This window comes from Zonotrichia leucophrys, chromosome 2, assembly GCF_028769735.1.
Source record: "Zonotrichia leucophrys gambelii isolate GWCS_2022_RI chromosome 2, RI_Zleu_2.0, whole genome shotgun sequence".
Taxonomy (NCBI): domain Eukaryota; kingdom Metazoa; phylum Chordata; class Aves; order Passeriformes; family Passerellidae; genus Zonotrichia; species Zonotrichia leucophrys.
The window spans coordinates 52,795,267-52,814,467 of NC_088171.1; the positions used below are offsets into that span (position 1 = coordinate 52,795,267).

At 41.9% G+C, this 19,201-nt stretch overlaps 1 protein-coding gene across 2 annotated transcripts in view; it reads left to right on the plus strand.

Annotated features, from left to right (window-relative positions):
• The window catches only part of EGFR (epidermal growth factor receptor), a 153,642-nt gene that overhangs the window by 124,494 nt on the left and 9,947 nt on the right, over positions 1-19,201 (plus strand). For both annotated transcript variants that reach the window (XM_064704999.1, XM_064705000.1), the window contains exons 16-21: positions 5,243-5,278; positions 7,203-7,344; positions 8,988-9,110; positions 10,304-10,402; positions 15,096-15,281; positions 18,542-18,697. In XM_064704999.1, coding sequence (XP_064561069.1) covers positions 5,243-5,278; positions 7,203-7,344; positions 8,988-9,110; positions 10,304-10,402; positions 15,096-15,281; positions 18,542-18,697 — 742 coding nt within the window. The remainder of the gene's footprint in view (positions 1-5,242; positions 5,279-7,202; positions 7,345-8,987; positions 9,111-10,303; positions 10,403-15,095; positions 15,282-18,541; positions 18,698-19,201) is intronic.

Consider the following 19,201-nt stretch of genomic DNA (forward strand, 5'->3'; position numbering starts at 1 on the left):
TGTAAGTAGGAAAAGGTCAGTAGTACTTTGTCTTTATGCAGAAGGAAAGAAAAAAAAATAGTTTAGGAGGTTTGAAACAGGCTTGTTTGATAACTTGAAAGAATTTTACAGGACTCAACCACCAGTGATGCACCCTTTTTCTCCCACCTGGCTTGTTGCTGTGTGCTCTGGTTTTGAGAGGAACATCAGTGACATCTGGTGGATGCTGGGTTCCCAGGGCCCGTTTTTCTGTGCACCTTTCAACTTTCAGGAGGGAAATCCCAGTGGGAGAACACAATGATTTTCTTTTTTTCCTTCTTTCCATATGCTAGCACTTGGTCTGATTTTAAAGCCTTGTGAGTGTGGTTTTTTAAACAGAAATCACAGTAAATGCAATCTATATGAGCCATTTTTTCCTCATTTGGGGACAGCTTAAACTGCAACCCGTAACAAGTTGTGAATTGATCTGTTGAATCTACATCACAAGTAATAATGGTCTCCTCTCCTGATTTCCAACCTACAAAAGACATGGGATGCATGGGAAAAGGTTTTAGGGTTTGAGAGCTGGTTATTGGACTGTGATGTGTCCAGAATAAAAAGCCAGCCCATGTTTGATGTATTTTCCTTCACAGGCCTCTGCTTTTTACCCTGCAAATTTGTCTGAACCAAAATCCTTATATAATATGCCTATAGTAAATGTTGCGAGAGAGGAATTGTAACATACGCAAACCAACCATCACAATGTACATTAGCTAATCCAGCTGCCAGTTCCCCACCTTCATGGCAAAAAGGAGATGAAGGGTGGAATCACTCCCTTCATCAGAGAACAAGTCACAGCCCTTTCCAGTGCTCATAGTGAAATTCAGTGCAATGGATTTCAGACAGTAGTTTTACCAGCCTGCTGGATTTGCCATGATTTACAGCTATGGCCCTTGCTTTTCTTATAGTCACACACAAGGCTGATCAGGGCTTCCCACTGCTAGCCCAGGAAGAAATTTCCTCAGTTGAAAAGGGATCATAATAAGGTTGCTCTTTATTAATTACTTCAGTAGTCCCTACTGAACAAACTGGCCACAGTGGTCTGATATCCTCCTTCTAACTGGCCACATGGAAATGCAGCTGATTAGTGGAATAGTGTAATGAGTAACCACATCTGAACAAGGCTTTTTTTTCACTGTGCAGCCTCAGTAGTGAGATCAAACACTAGACTCTAATGCAGATTTGGAGAACATAATTTGCCAGTCAGGGATGTAAAACAAGCCACACAGTGGCTCTTGGTGCACAAGCAAGTTCCCCAAGCAGAACTGATCAGAGAAGTCAATTCCTGTCTTGCTTTAGCAATGGATGAGGGAACCACAAGAGTCAGGCAGGAGATGAGGTTACAGTAAGGAGACTTTTTTAAAATGAGGGTTACCCAACATATGTCTCAGTGTATTTGGCCCTGTGTTATTAAGGCAGAACACAAAAAGTAGTATCAATTTCATCTTTCACATGAAAGGGCCAAGCTGAGTTTGCATCAGTTACATTGTGAACATGCTCAATAGCCCAAGTCAAATTGATGCCCAAATGTGGCAGATGAAATAGGCTGTGTCCCTGAAGGGCTCAAGAGAGCTAGAAGGAGGTAGTGTTGCAGTATTTGCTATACAGATAAGACATCTGTGGCCATGGATGAGTAGGGAGCCAGTGTCAGGGTTATAATATGGGAACATGCAGTCAGGCACAGCATTGTCCCTCTGAAGGCAATCCATCAGCAAGGCCATTTCTCTTCACGCCTTTCCCTCATTTTGCTGTGGGAATGGATCTGTTCAGCAGTGGGTGGAAAACATCTGTCTCACAAAGCTTTTGCATCCTTAGAAACCACAGTCTCAGCAATTCCTGCATGACAAAAAACAACAACTTCATTTCTGTCCCTGTCAAATTTCACGGCTAGAGCCCACAAAATCTTATCAGCATGATTAAGTGTGCTGACTTCAGTAGTCATGCAAGCAAGGGTTCCCAGGATCTCTCTCTGTTTTCCTTATTTGAAGAAGCTTCAACTAAAAGACTTCTCTTCCCATCTGAGTTTTGTCAGGAATTTCATTTTCTCACTTTAGGTATGCGTACTGGTTGTACATTGCTTCTTTTGCAATGCCGTGAAGAATCCCTTTGAGTCTCATTTTCTTTGCTGAGTCCATTTTTCAGCCTTCATTAGGAAACAGAATGAAGGATGCTTTCTCCTGCTTAGCTCAAAAGACCTCTTCTCTCAATTCTCCTGTATTCTCTTGGGAATTTTGTACACGAGCTTTCTTTTGCCCTGCCTCAAGTACAGCTGAGAATTATATGCTACAATAAAGAAAGCAACATCTCAAAAGCCCTGGAATTACCCCATATGCTCGTCAGTTAAAGACACCCATCATCTTAATTAATCTGATCAGTGTTGGAGGATTTGGTTTTCCCTTGCCAGTCTCATAGAGTACAGGAAATAAACTCAGACACAGCCACTGGAGTGGATAAACAAGGAGGAGAAGAAGCTACCACTGTAGCCAATACCACTGGCTGGCATATCCTGCCTCCATCCACAGTTGCTATCAGCACTCTGTGCCTCACCAGTCTTCATTTTAAATGCTAAAGGATTTTTGGGGGAAATGAGAAAGTGGCCAGGGGATCTGAGAGGGAAGGATGCAGAAGCACAGCACAAATTCTATGCCTTTGTCACTCTTGCAAGTTTACTTAGAAAGAAAGGACAAAATACAATTTTTCTAAAGTTTAAAAAGACTTTAAAATGGTTTTCCATTTATTTTATGATTGTGAAGTAACTTAGGCTGTTATAGTGTGAGTCTCCTCTGAAAGGCCATAAATCATAACAACTTGACTGTATTACATTAAATTAGGAACTATAGGTCAAGGAGAAACTTGTTAAAACCTTGCAGGATTTGGGAAATAAACAGCTGTGTCTGCACAGGGACCAGTAATATTTACATAGACAGGTAAAATGTGCAGTTCAGGATGAAGTAGTTTTCAGGAGCTGTACACAGAACTAATTTTCCAATAAGTAGAGAAATGTATCAAAGACTACAACTGCTGTTTTATTCATCTCATATATCCATAAGATCTTGAGTTACTTCATAATATAAGGTCACATTTGTCATTTTGGTTTCTGTAAGCAGAAGAAAAATTACTCAGGAATGGAAAACATGATTGTTTAGATTCCATAAAATCTGGGTTACTTATGTAGGGTGTCATCATAAAATTTCACATTAAGAAAGATAGTTATATATAGTCCTGGAGGGATAATTCTTATGGACTTTGTTTCTTCTCTGACTTGTGAAATTAATCAGAAAACCAAGTGGGATTTGAAAAGCACAAGCTGATCTCTCTATTTCTTCCCAAACACCTTTTTACTTTATCCTACAAGACTTGATATTGATGGATTTGTGTGGGAAAAGAAAGGGAGCTGATAAAAATCTACAGCTCTCCTGCCTCTGCTTTGATGTGTAAGAGAGGAACTGGTCAGTCATTCCTCAGACTCTAGCTACAATCTCCTCAGCCAGTTTTGTTTGCTGTTAGGAAGCACGTAGAGAATTTGCCGTCTTAAAGTAGCATGGCAAACCAGAATTTTGAGGAGATGCTTTAAAGGACAGTAGTCATATTCTGAAATTAGGTGAGGTCTTCTAATTTCTCATTCTTATCAAGAGCAGCTGCACATGTTTTGTTGCATTAGAAATTAATAGGAGGTAGGCCATGACTGGATGTCTGGAGTCCTAGGTCAGTTTTCCATTGAGCACCTGAAGAGAGAAGCCCAAGGCAAGATCTGCCCCCTGTGATGATAAGCAAGCTGGTGGCCCTGCTCTGCACGTGCAGCCTTTCTGTGCTTAGTTACACAACTGAGCAAACAAAGCAAGCTGTGTGCTGGTAGGAAAGCTAACAAGGCTGAGGACCCGGAATCCGGGAATTGGTATGCACAGCACTTCCAGCATGTCCAGGACACCAGGATGCACATTCTTGCATGGGAGCCCAGTGAACTTACAAGACCTTCCAGATGCTGGGTCTTGGAGCACTGTGTTGGCCCAGAAACAAGGCAAATACACAAGGGAAGATCCAAGTAATGAAAACAAACAAACAAACAAACTAAAACCCAATAAAATGAGTAGTTGCTTCACCTCTTCCTTCCCCAGACCTAGTCCAAGTTATGAGAGATCTGCAACTCTACCTGGCATTTTGAAATTTTTTCGGTTCCTTCTGTCAGTGAGAGGGATTCCAGAGCAGTTTTCCTGGCATGGGCTCACTTTTTATCCCCTATTTGACCTCCTCTGGAATTGTTTTGGGATGATCCATTTTCTTGAAGTCAGCGCAGGGAGCGGATACCACAAACTGGACTTTAGTCCTTTTCTGTGCTCCATTTTCTAGAGGTGATGTCAGCCTCTCAGTAATGCTCTCCTTCCTCAGCAGACACCACAAAGACCACAATTCCCATGAAGAGCATACATCTTATAGCCCAGCAGCACTTGGGGAATGCACTGTGCCTCTCACACTCATTAGACCATCAAGTGAATGCAGTCACTGTTTTCATCTGTGGGGTTTTTTTGCACTGCGCTGCCAAAAATTTGAGCATTTTGAGCTCAAATGGAGAGTGTATGACTTGCTAGTAGAGTTCCTGGCTCCCTGGATAATGATTGTACCTGTTTACATTACCAGTAACATAAGACTTTGGATTCTTAAGGAAAAATACCATGAACACATGCCAACAAGCTGTAGCCCAAGAGAGTGCTGTCAAGTCCCATTTTTTGATGGAAGTCCATGTATCTGCTACCCCAGTTTTCCACTGAAATAGAAAGTCTGGAAATTTAGTTCTTTACCTTATCAGGAAACAAGGATTATGCAGGAGGGTCTGCAATGACATGTTTCCACATGTATTTCTGTCCGTGTAGGAGGAGGAGGCTACTTCTGCCCTCCTCCACATTCAGCCCTGGGCTCTGCACAGAGATAGGGAATCCATGAATTTTGTGTATCTATATCCTCCCCCACTTCTACCATATGCCAAAAAATTGTTTTAAAACATTCTTTAAACTGAGTATGCAGCATAGCTATTTCTCTAGATAAAAGATTCTGGAGCAAGGTTGTTGACTGATATTTAATGGAGTGTATGACTATTATAAATTCCTATGTTAACACTTGGACTGTTCTGAAACACAAACTTTCAAATCAGTAGCACTCTGCTTAGTTGGAATTACAGAAGTATGTAGGCCAGAGCTACAATGTTTGTAACGTTCATTTGTTTTTACAGGTGCAAAGGACCAGGTCTTGAAGGCTGTCCAAATGGGTGAGTATTTCATTTGCTGCAATTAATGGCAGAGCTGTAAGGAATGTGTGTGTGTGTTTACATTTCCACAGTGGACACTGCAAGGCTGGGACTAAAGTCTTCAGCTGTTTACAGGGAAGTGACAGATTAAAGCAGGCTCAGAGCTATAAAAATGGTTTAAAGAACTGAGAAACACTGCTACTGGTGCAAGACTTCAAAATCTTGTTCTGCCTACAATTTTTGTCAAGGTGAGACCAGGGATCTGTTACTGAAGAATAAAAGGAAGGGATGGAAAAAGGAAGGATTAAGGGCAGAGAGAGCTATATTTAGGATTGATATAGTTACCTGTGTTGCAGGAGACTCAGAGATGCAGAGGGTCTTTTCCAGCCCTGTGATCTGAACATCTCCAAATACCATGTGCCCAGTTGGATTCTCATTCATTACACTCAGACTAGATCTTATATCACACTGCTTGGCTTCATGATGTGCTTGAGGTCACACAATAAGCAAACAGTCTGACTGAGAGAGAGAGGGATTTAGTTTCTGGCCACAAAGTCATGCCATGGCAAGATAAATTCAGCCCAGAAGTACTGTTAAAAAGTGACTGTATTTAATAGTAATCCCTGGGGCAACTTAGAAAAATGCTGGGAAGAATCTTTAAGTACAGACCAAAAAACAACCTCAGAAAACAGGTTTTTCTTTTCAACTTAAATTTGCAATCACCCAAGCTTTAATAAAGAGGCAGCAATATGTCTGTACAGTGGGAATACACAACACCTGGCTTTAGCCATTTGTACTTGTAAGGAAGACTGATGATCTGACATTCACTGTGACCCTTACAGCATGCCCCCTTCGCCCCACAATAATGGGGGGATATCAGCTGCATTGCTGGTATCACACCTGTGGATGCCTTTCTGAGAGGCTTTCTCTCCACATGCTTCATGTCTCTGATCACACGTGGGCTGCCCACAGCTGGCAGACACAGGCATCACAGATCTGATGCTCATGTGCTTGGTGGGTGTGGGAATCCAGGACATCCCTCTGGCTGTCCAGGATGGCCAAGACCCTTGCCAGGGGGCTCAGAAGCCCTGCACAGAGCCCAAAACACCTGCGGTTTTGATTATGACCCATGGAGGAAATTACCAACCTTATATGAAGATCAGCAAGCTACAACAGTTTAAGCAGAATAATAGTGAAGTTATCACGGGGTGAAAAAGTAGATTTTGGGGTTCTGGAATGGGGGTTCAGGAGGCAAGATGGAGGGATCTGGGCGTGGCCAGCCTTTCTTCTCCTTCTTCTTCTTCTTGGCCTCCATCTTCTGCTGTGATGTTGGCACTTTTGGATTGGTCTAGAGTAAAAGCTCACTGTCTAACATAGGTGATAGGTATTGGAAAGTAATTGTAAACATTGTACACGTCGTTTTTAGTATAAAGACATAACACCGCCCCGGGGGCAGGCAGTGTGCCTGGAACTGTCCTGCTGGACAGACCTTGGCAGGACAGGAGAAAATTTTTTATAGATAAGACGCAATAAACAACCTTGAGACTGAGAACTGAAGAGCTCCAACTCATTCTTCAAGTGCTTGGGCTGGGAAAGAGACTTTTAAGATCTCTCAGGGTTGCAGCGACCACCAAAAGATCCCAAGAGGTGGGTTTGTTGGAGGGAGGAGAAATGCCCTCACTTAAGCTATGAGGATCAGTTCCAATTGTGAGTTTGAGGGAAGAATGAAGAATTGTGGTTGAAGCCCAGATGGAAATTAAGCATCACTTTATACAGATTACTGGATGAAGAACTTAAAAATACAGGTGCCCAAGAAATCTGAAAGGTCAAATAGGCTTATGTGGGCATCCAGAGTCTGATCAAAACATAAGGCTTCTCTAGGGCTTCTTTAAAGTCTAACACCTAAGAATCTTTTTCTCTTTCTGTGTGCCCTGCTGTGCTGCAGCTCCAAGATCCCGTCCATCGCAGCGGGTGTTGTGGGAGGGCTCCTGTGCCTGGTGGTGGTGGGCCTGGGCATCGGCCTGTACCTGCGCAGACGCCACATTGTCCGGAAGCGCACCCTGCGCCGCCTGCTGCAGGAGAGGGAGGTGAGCACTGTCAGCACCCCTGATCCACCTGGCCCACTGGGGCCTGCTCCTTGTGCCAGGGGATTAAAGCATCCTGCATCTGTGTCCTGCACCCTTGTAGCTCAGCCATCCCCTGGAATGGGGAATCCGGCATTGCCACACCACTCAGGAAAGTAGCGGCATGCACCTAACACCTTCCCAATCTCGAATCTGATCCCTCTGCGTATCATTTGCAAAATATTTAGGGGATTTGGATGTCTCAATCCCAAGGAAATTCATTGAGATTGTCTGCCCAGAAAAAACTACACTTTCAGGTTGAGGTGCAATGTGTTTGTTGATCTGTACTACCTTCCTGTGTAGACCTTCAGCCTCAAATTGTGTGTCCCTCCAGAAAAGCCTTGGGGCTCCTCTGGCAGCTTGGGGTGCTTTTGAAAGTATTTCGCCCTTGATCCTGTGGAAAAGAAAGGAGAGGAGGGAAAGGAATTGAGGAAGTGTTTGTGTCTTGTCTTTGGTTTGTTTTTAGCACAAAAAGCCCACAAAGCCATCAAAGTGAATGGTTCACCCTGTTGGGCATGAACAAGGTTTCTGCACTGCTCTTTGTTTTTGTGTGCATTACAGCATCACCCTCTGGATACCTCATATACAGCAAAATTCCTAATCCTGGGTGGAAGCTGCTCTTTTGTGGTTAGCCCCCTTCTCTTTCTAGTCTGGTTCTAGTAAATTAGCCAATTGTTTTTAACATTCTGCTAAAATCCCAATTGTAGCTTCGTTCTGTACTTGCCAGCTTTGCAGAGTCAGCTGCTAATATCCTTAAAAACAAAAGAAGAAAAAGATAAGCTGGCTTGTTTTTCATTGCACTATGAGACTATATTTTACATACTGCTGTATTCTGCAGTTGTGATAGTAGCGTTAAATTTCTGCTCAGCTCATATTGTACCCTCTGGACTCCTCAAAATGAGGATATTTCACCACAACTGAGTGGGTGTTGGTCCTCTAAAATCAGATTAAATCTAGCTAAATATGGTTTCATTTGAAGAAAAAGCAAAACAAAAAACACGGAGAAAAAGCTGACTTATGCATCATAAAAGAATTAAATATCTTTGGAGGGCATTACCACTGTTTGCAATAAGGCTAAGATAAAATTTTGAAAAAATCAATAGGCAATTCAACATCCTTTTTTTTGAGGAAAAAACCACTGTCAGAGTTTCAATTGCTGCTTGTACACTGCGTGATCTGAGGGAACCACTGGTACCCTGGGAATTTTATCCAGTTAAACAAGAGCAGACATGAAAGGTTCCAGGTGATTCTTGCCCATTATTTTAAACATTTTAATAATTTATTCACAAGTTCAAAACAAAAATAATCTCCTTTAGCATCTGTGGTAATTACATGATTTTTCATGCCATGTATTTCAAGGCTTTGAAGTCATAGCCTCCATTTGAGAAGAGGTATCCCTTCATTCTCCTTCAAAATGGCAGCTGCCACTCCATGCTTGATTTTTGGAGCAGGTATTTATTCCTGCAAGTCAGAGCAGAGCTATCCTCCCAAAAACTTCTCATGGAATCAAATATTCATTATTTTAAATGAAGGATTTATTTGCTTCCCCAAAGTGTTCAACCTTCCAGACTGTGTAACCTTCTAACATCATCTTCTCTCTGCACCAGCTGGTTGAACCACTGACACCGAGTGGAGAGGCACCAAACCAGGCTCATCTGAGAATTCTAAAGGAAACAGAATTTAAAAAGGTCAAAGTTTTAGGCTCTGGAGCTTTTGGCACTGTTTATAAGGTAAGATCATTGTTTTTCTATTGCCTTTTCATCCTGAGCCCTCCTGCAGAAGCCACCCAAACAAAGCAAGAATCTTCAGTCATTGTGTAGATTTTTTTCTTTAAACTAGATTTTACAGCATGTATCTATCCATTGAAGGGTAGAGAGATTATTCAATCATCATTAGTTTTGTTAGAAATTTGCTATCAGGAGCAGGTTTATATAAAATGTTGCCAAAGTCATACTGCTGAACCTGGAGAACAAAGATCATGACCATAGTCAGATACAACCCATTGTAAATATTAAGAAGAAAAAGAAATGCATTGTGGTTAGCTCAGTGCAAAACCATTTTTCTGTGTCATCTGGGATCTTCTTTTTATTATGTTCAATCCTTCTTTCATTAGAACTGATTCAGATGTGTGAAAGTGTCTGCACACCTTCAGTTGTGTGGGTTCACAAGTTATTTTTTCTCTTGGTGTTTGTTTATCCTCTGTGCTTCTTCATTAAGTTCCTCCTTTTATTCAGGATATGTGTTTCAGGCTTTTCCATTAACTGTAGATTCCCATATTTCTTTATAAAGCTCTATATTCCAAATCAGGCTTCCAGCTATGATTAGGAACTTCAGGGGCACAAAAAGATGTGCACCTGTACTGCTGGGGGTTTCAGGAGCATGTCCCCCCAGTGCCACACTGCTGACCTGCCACCTAAATGGCCTCCTGACAATTCAGATGTAGAGCACTGCACCAGTGGGACACAGACTTCCCTGCCACTGCATGTGTATGGCTGGATTATTTGTACAGCACAGGTGCCATCTGGTTTTAATGAGAAAATGCTAATTATTTTCATCCCGTGATTTATAAATTGGAAGTGGCAAGGTTTTGCACATGCAGTTGCTGTGAAGCTCTAATTAGTTAGATTTCCATCCAGAAATGTTGTTCTTTATGCTTCTCTTGGGCTACTTACAGAGGCATAATAATGAACATGTTTTTTCAAGAAAGTATGGCAGAGGTGACTGAAAAAGAAGTACCATCCCATTAACAGGAATTTGGTAATACCCACAAGACACATTTTTTTGCATACCTTTGTTGTCTGCCATGTCTTTCTATTGCTCAGAATATTTAAGTCTACTCAGAAGATGTAAAATATATATGTAACTGTGAGAATTAACCTGTTAGGTATGAGACTGAATAACCCTCTGTATTTCTTTTTGGTAGGGACTTTGGATCCCAGAAGGAGAGAAGGTTAAAATTCCTGTTGCTATTAAAGAGTTGAGAGAGGCTACATCACCAAAAGCCAACAAGGAAATACTTGATGTGAGTTTTCATGTTTGTTTTCTCAAGTTGCCAGTGGTCTGTGGATTTTCTTCTCTAACAACTAGAGGGGTTTCAGGAATTTGTGTGGGAAGAAATATTTTGCATCCTAAACTCAATTGTCCCTCTAGAAGTTCTGCACTTTGCCGCCCAGTCTGTGAAGTGCTTTTGTGTCTCTGATGAACCCAATCCCAATACACATTTTATACTCTAAATAGGGGTGGGGTAGCACCTAAGGAGTAGGTAGGACCATACATTTACAACTACCTCTCTTTTTTTTATTCTGATATTTCAGGCCTTAAGCTGTAGCCTTCATTGTCATTATGGTGGTACAACTAAGCTAAATAACAACAGACCTAGTGATTTATGAATCCTGCAGGTTGTCATAAACTGGTTGCTTGATTAAATAGAATTAAATTAACTATAAATCCAAAATAAAATTTTAAAATGCCAGCTGTCTGATTTCTCTGCCATAGAATGCAAGAAATTATCTCACCTTCTGACAGAAGCTTAGGATTTTTATTTTATTGTTTGGATAGAGCTCATAGCTTCAGAAAACAGGAGAAAATGCTGTGGGACACTGATTTAGGAGTTCATAAATGTTTGAGTTTACAATGAGTGAGCCAGAGTCCTAAATCCAAAGTTTCCTGAACCTGGAGTTTATGAAAATCTTAACTAGAACCAAAGCCATGGAACATGCAGCACCCAGGATATATAAATTTGTGTACAAGGAGACTGCTGAGTGAGGAGAGGAGCACTCAGAAGTTCAATGTTACTTCAGATTTCACATGCTGTGGTTCAGTCTTAAGCAACAAGAAGAGTATGTCTGTTTGTTTCTGTCCTGTCCCTGGTATGTCCCAAATGGACCTGTTTGTCTGGAATTGATGGTGTTGTTAATCAAGCACACAAGTCCTTCAGCCATGGGGAAAATTGTGGATTTTTTTTATTTATTTTGGTAGGGACTGAATTTAGAAGGTTTTTTTTTTTAAATCCAGTTTTGGCCAGCAAAAGACACCTCAGGTAGGAAGGTTCGTCTCAGATGGCTGAGGCTGGTAAAGATCTTAACAAAAACCCATCCTTGTAGTGAGAAGTCTCAGGATAAATATCTGTGAACAAACCACCATTCGTGCTACTGACAATAATAAAGCTCACTGGATTTTTCAAGTCACCCTGAATAAACAATGTTATTCCAATACATTACTCTGCTTCAGCAGATTGGGTGTTATGCACCATATGATTTGATAGGCATATTGCAGCAAGGCAGAACAACTGGTGGTCCATCTCCAAATCCATATGGGAAGCAATATCCATTTTGGTTTTAGTTTAGTTAGACTCCAGACAAGTCTCAGCCCTTCCCCAGGTCTTACCTATGTGGCCCTCATTCCTGCCCCTCCCTTCACTGGCATTCCCTGCATTGAGGAGCTGGCAGAGATGCTGCTCAGCTGCCTGCCCAGAGCTCTGGCCCACCATTTGCTCTTCACAGTGATGAGGAGCATAGCAGAGTGTTCACAAAGGATGCTTTGGTCTTGACTGCATTAAATTCCTGAAGGCACTTATCCTGGAGGAAGGGTTAGTCAACAAGCCTACAGTACTTCACCCTTCCTTCAGCAGATCAAGATCACTGGACAGGGCAGTAGATGCAGCGACTGTGTGCTCTTGGCTCAGTTTGGAAGCATAGGGAAATGAAGTTGTTTTGGTCTCTGCTTATGTCTGAGTATACAGCAAATTTGCAAGAATCTCTAACAAATGATGCCACAAATATACACAAACTGAATAGCAGATCGTGTTCCTGCTTTATCTTTCCTTGAGCTAGCCCACACAATCAGTGCTATCCACGACAGAGAGCTGTTAGTCAATGATATGCCCACATCATGAAGCAGGTTGATGTATACTTTATCCTTCCTTCAGCAGATCAAGATCCCTGGACAGGGCAGTAGATGCAGGGACTGTGTGCTCTTGAGTGATATCAAAGTGCATTCTCTTCTAAAAGAAATTTCTGTAGCAAATCCCCACATTTTCTTTTCCTTTGAATTAGGATGTTTATCAAAAAGCTCTTGCTTTTCCAATTCTATTAATTTTTAGATAATTTGGTTGGTGGAACTCTGTATTTCAGAATTAAGTTTTTGAAAAAAATACAGAACTAGTGAAAGAAGCCAGAGGGATGACTCCAAAAGCACTTCTCAAAACAGATTTTTGCTACACAACCAATTTTCCAAGGTCACTGGAACCTCAAAGATAATAATGTCTAATTAAAGATTATTTGTCTTACAGAATCACACTAGTTATAGAACAAGCACAGCAGCTTTAGCTCTTACAATCCAGGCAAGCTCTGGCTGACTTTATTAGGGTAGGGTTAATTGAGAAGGTTGTTGTTAAATACCAAGCATACTTGGAGCAGGTCAGAGCGCACCCGAAGAGATTTCCAAGATAAACAGTTGAAACAAAGACCCACTTTAATGTCTTGGGCTACTTAGAGGGACCCACAGCCACACAATAGCTCTGTTCTGCTTTCTGCAAGGAGGAGGCAGTGGCCTGTTTTGCTCTGCAGTACCAAATGCAGGAGGCAATCAGCGCTTGGATGCTCTCCGAAGGCCGTGGCCCAAACGCCCACCCCGTCCCAGTGCTCAGCCCCCGGGTCAGCCCCACGGGGGCTGTGCAGCAGATGGGCAGTGAGAACAGCTCCTGCTTTGCAGCCTCCCCCCCGCCCTGCCCTGCCAAAATGAATACAATATGGATCTGAATCCCAGCAGGAAGCAAGGCATCCTTCATCACTGCAATGGCTCAGTTTGGAAGCATAGGGAAATAAAGTTGCTTTGGTCTCTGCTTATGTCTGAGTATTGGATAACAAATTAGGAAAAATCTCTAACAAATGATGCCACAAATATACACAAACTGAATAGCAGAGCGTGTTCCTGCTTTATCTTTCCTTGAGCTAGCCCACACAATCAGTGCTATCCATGACAGAGGGCTGTTGGTCAATGATATGCCCACATCATGAAGTAAGCTGACGAGCTCTTACTAAATCTGGTGGAGATCCTATTTAACCTGTCTGCCTGGAGGCCATTTTCATTCTGAGGGCTCCAAAACAGGGATACCAAATGCAGAACTAGTACCTCAAAAGAGGCTGTATTACATCATGTTTTGCTTAGGTTGGCCCATTAAGCAACGACCCAGAGGCCAGAAAGTATTGCTTAAGAATTGGGGTTGCTTATTTCTTGAACGTCATTGCCTTAATAACTTTGTTTAATAATAGTTCTCACCAGCTATGGAGCTATGTGACATCTATGGAACTTGCTAGATGATGAGTAAAGTGCTTTGGTATTTATTTTTTTAAGCTCTTAGAAAGAGCAGATTTTCTCTTTCCCTTGCACTATTCATGTCTTCACTATGATTTTAGGCTTTAGGGGACTGCTAGCCTGAATTGTCAAGGGGTGATTAGCAGGTGTTACTTCAGATGCTGAATCAAGATTCTGACCTGCTCACTGAATGGAAAAATTCCCATTTGTTTCCCCTTGTGTTGCTTTTCAATCAAATCACTTTTACAATATCTAAAAGTGACATACTGTAAATCAGACTCAAATTTAGTTAAAGAAACCAAACAACTGCAGCTCTCTGTTTTTTCCCCCTGGAATCCATTCTTTGAGCTGGCACTTGAGAGTGGATTTGAGTATAAATAGAGATCTCAAATTTTGATCTATAAGTAGTTTTTCCATACAAAAACCATGAGATCAGGAATTTTTACCCCATGGCCATATATAATAATGTATTTGAACCAGCCTCTGAAGGGGTCTTTCCCTTCCCACAGAAGAACAAAAGAAGAGGAGGTATATTGGGTGCTGTAGATAGGTACCTAAAGCTATACAGGGTGTACCCATATTTGAAAAAAGAGTTTTTCACATATGTATGAAACTAAACCCCAAAATTCCAATTGACCAAAGGGTCTGTAATGCTTGGGCTCCTACATTCCAAGTACCTTTCTAGTATAATTTACATTGCTATATGAGTCTAAACCAGCTTTTCCAATTGAGGGCAGTATTTTTTTACCATTGTTACTTAAAGAAAAGCATTCAAGCTTCTAAAGCAATGAAGTGATTATTAATCTATTTGGTTTGATATGGAATGAAGAACAACATGGTCAAGAAGAACATGGTCTCTTAAAGAATGAGACGGTCAGTCATTTTCTAGATGACAACTTTGACTTTCTGGGTTAGTACCAACATTGACAGGGGAGCAGAGTTCTCAAAAATACTGATTTCCAGTCAGTTTCATTAAAAGGTCTGTGGACAAAAAAGCAATGCTCATAAAATGTATTGCCCTTTCAATTAGGTGCTCAAAATTATGAAATTCCATCAGCTTCCAGTTGGTGTTCAATTTGTTAATTCCTCCTTGGTCTGTAAGTTTTAATCTCCCAGGATTTTATGTCCAATGTTTGCTTGGTGTACAGTACTGAGAGACTGGCTCTTCTGTAGCATCTCAGGGATGATTTGGTGTTCAAAATCTGGACATTCCACTGAATGGAAAATAGTCAGGCCACAGAATGGGAAATATGTGTATTTTGTATGTGATATGAGACACAGAGTTTGCATATAGTATTTTAGCAACTTCTTGGATGACCAACTTATTTTAAACTGCCTCCAAATATTCACGTCATGCCAAAGGGAGTGTTCGACATTTCTTCTTTTGCCTTTCTTCTCAGGAAGCTTATGTGATGGCTAGTGTTGACAATCCTCATGTGTGTCGCTTGCTGGGAATCTGCCTCACTTCAACCGTTCAGCTCATCACCCAGCTGATGCCCTACGGCTGCCTCCTGGATTACATCCGGGAGCACAAGGACAACATCGGCTCTCAGTACCTCCTCAACTGGTGTGTGCAGATTGCAAAGGTAAGCAGAGCTCCAGAGCAGCTAAACTCAGAGGTCTGACAGCATGTAGTTATCTGTCTCTGCAAATCTTTCTGTTTCGCCGCCTGGATCATAGGCATCTTATACATGGCAGTAAGCAGTTACTTTTTCTTGAACAATTTACCTTTTTCATGCTGATGAGCAAACATTAACTATTCTTCAAAATGTTTCTAAGCAGCTTAATATTATCACCTAGACATTTATGTCCAAACCAAGCACCTGGTATTGAAAGCGTAATGCAATGTAAATGTGATGCAGCACAGGCAGCAGGGAAAGCAATAGAAGAATTTGTCAATTTCCATAGCAAAATGCTGCTTCCATCAGTGGATTTCTTTGGGCTAGGTCACAGGACAGTGATGTTGAATATATCTTCTTGTGTGCCTTGGAGATTTTCATGCTGAAATCTCTGAGGCCAGGGATGAAAACTGCTGACTACTGAATACCAGCTCCATCCTTGCTCAGGCTGGCTTTCACCAAAAGGCATTCAGGCACCCCAGAGCTATTCTGTAACTCACAGATGCTGAGCTGGGGTCTGTAATCTAACTGCAATGGCCATAAAAGTCTTATTATCACACCTGGTATTGTTTGCCAAAGAGCAGCAGAGGAACCACAATACAGCCTCTAGACCAATATGCTGTGTTTGGATGGTGGTTAGCTATTTGCAAATATAGAGAAACAATGCAAAATCAGCAAAAAAATAACTGCAATTTGTTGGAGATTCATCATATGAGATGGCAGTGTCCACACAGCATGGTTGGTTTAATGCTATTTATTTCAGGAATGCTGGTCTGCAGGAAAACCACACACTTAAAAACTTATTGGTCCCTTGAGGCCTTGTGTACATGCCAGGCTCGCCCAGCCGTGGTTTGCTTTCAGGAAACATGCTGAGGACCTCAGAAATGTATCCACCAAATGTCTATAGAGCACATTTTTCATCTCAGTGCACCTTTTTTACATTTTGCTCCACAGCAAGTGAAATCTAATTTATGTGTCCACCTAGGATGTGAGCTGCTTTCTTTTGTGACTTTTTGTGACTCTTTTGCTTACTTGTCTAATATCAATTACTGCTCTGTCCTGGTTCCAGTCTCTTTGGAGGGTGAACTGGAGGCTAAATTTCCCTCCTCCTCCTTCTTCTCCTTGTTAATTTTTAAGGTGGCAAAATGTATCCTCAGATGGGTCTTTGGAGCATTGCTTGCCCGAGAGGTTCCCATTCACAATTGTTTGCTTCCGTTTGATTTTTTCATGGCGGTTCAACATTTGCCCACAGCAACTTCTACCCTCTCCAGTAATGCCTGACCTTCAACATAACTCCTTTGTGCTACTCCACTGAAGTTCTTCTCAAAGCACTCATAAATCTCATGTACAGCTTTTTCCCACCAATGTGTCTGGTATTACTACTCTGATAAAGTTTTGCCAGATTTTTGAACATTCTCTGACACTTTAAAAATTTTTTACTTCTGAGTGGAAAAAAGAATTGAAACAAATACATGTCTGGTAACTAATCAGCAGGAGGCAAGTTCCCTGGGAAGCTTATTTTCGTTACTGTTTTTACAGCTTTGAAATAAGTTTTCTTTGCATCTTTTACAAACATTATCTTTTCCTGAGGTATGGAGTCCTCTCTTCCAGGCAAGATGTTGTGATAGCATAAATACTCCATGTGCAGAAACACTGTGAAGGAACTCTTTGAACACAAGGGTCTCATGCTTAGTGATGAAAAATGGATTAAACTCCAGGCCTGCACACAATTAAAGAATCTGCTGAACTTTCTAAGCTGGCAGTTCAACATTTTTGGTGTATGGTTATGCACGTGCAGGAGTATTCCGCGATCAGCACCCTAAACAGCTTAGTGTGACACTGATATTCTGCCTTTCAGCAGCTCTGAGTCTTATAAGCTTCTGCAGCAAGTCAATTTTAGCAGGGCATTTTTTGTCCTACTGGGGCTAGATTACGCAATTATTATTTTTTTTAAGATAGTCTGTTTTCTGTCAGCAGCTCAGAAGTTTTTGTTCCGAGAGCTCTGCTTGCTAAAGATCTATTTGTGTGATTCAGTGCACGCTCGTGGTGGCTCTGTGCCAGTTTGTTTGGGTGGTTTGTTTTGGCAACATTAGCAGTGCATGGGTGAAGTTCTGCTGAGGGACTTGGAAGGAGGATTCGATGGTGGTCCAGCTTAGAAGTGGGCTTAGGAAGCGGGTGGAGGATGGAAGACAATTATTCCCTCCAGTCCTTTTCCATCACATCAACACATTAATTTTGGTGCTAACTTTGTAGGTTAAAAGTAATTCTTTTATCAATTCTCTTCATAAAAATACAAGTGCACAAGCTACCGCCAGCAGAAATGCATGGGCTGGGATTAATAGTGGATTTTGGAAAAGATATTGTAGGAAACTTGGAAATCATGAACTTTTTGATTTCATATACCAAGAGACTGATGTTGAGGGAAAGGGGAGTAACCTCTGTGGTCAGAAACACAGCTGTTAAATTTATGCTTTAGAAGTCAAACCAGCACAATTAGTTATGTTCTTCCTTGAGAGGCAGTTGTACCAAAAAAGCACGTATGCTATAGCAAATCCAGCCTAATCATGGGAGGCAGTGAAACTGGAAGAACTTGCCTTTTTCAAAGAGGACTGGAAAATGGATGCAGCTCTGAGTTCAGACCTAGAATGATTTTTTTTTGTTTCCCCCCATTTTTACCCTTGCAGTGGACTGCCTCATTGTTGTCAGGGAGAAGGCAGAGTATGCTGCCTGTAATAAAACACAGTATGAGCAACTTTGAGCAATTGTCTAAATACTCTCTGTAGGGTTTTTGTGTGTACCTAATGGCAGGGGATAGTTACTCTGTACTGTGCTCTACTGAACTCATTGGGTTTGCACAAGCGCAGCCGAGAGAAGACTTTGTCTCTTTATTTGTAAGTTCCATCCTGATTTTGTATTTCTTGAACTAAGTTCCAAAGGAACCAGATCCCCTGCTACTAACTACTCTACCCACTACTGCGTCTTTTTCCTTCATCACTCCGCCAGTGCCTGGACCCTCAAGAAGGTTCCTGCGGGGTAATAGTAACAGTCAATAATGTTACAATAGTAACCCTCATCTTCACCCTGCAATAAACATCACGTAAATGGAGAGTGCAGGTGGGATAACTCACCAGGTGTTTATGGTGGTGTCTGTGGTTACCACAGAGCAGCTGAGGTTTGGTGACTTGAGTGTACCAGTGAGAGCTGACCAGCTGTGTGTTACATTGCAGGGAATGAACTACCTGGAGGAACGGCGCCTGGTGCACCGTGACCTTGCTGCCAGGAACGTCCTTGTCAAGACCCCTCAGCATGTGAAAATCACGGACTTCGGGCTGGCAAAGCTGCTTGGTGCAGACGAGAAGGAATACCATGCTGAGGGAGGCAAGGTAAAGCACGCTGCACAATGAACTACTGCTCTTTTGCTGATGTTTGTGCTTGCACACAAGCCTCAAACAAAGGGAGTGGGGAAAAGAGAGTGTGTTTTTCAAAGCTCTCAGCTGCCATCCCAGCGTGCTGCCTTTGAAGCCTGTGGAAGTCCTCTGAAATCAGCCAAGGCAGCATCAGGCCAGTGGGACTGCAGTGGGAGCAGAGGTAGCAGAGCAGCAAATGCTTTTGAAATTCCCACCCAGAATGCCTGGGAAAATTCATCAGTGCAGCCAACACCAATAAGACTGTGCAGTTTATAAAGAGAAAGGGAATGCTGTATATTTATAGCAGAAGAAAGACCTGTCAGACTTGGTTCAACACGCTTTTGTGTTGTACTGCGTGCTGATGGAGAGAACGTGTCCTGCTGAGAAATTAAAGAGAAGCTGCTTGCAAATATTGCAGAGGCCATAAATTGAAACCATATGAGTGCAGATCAGTCATGTAGCCTAAGACTGGATTTGTGT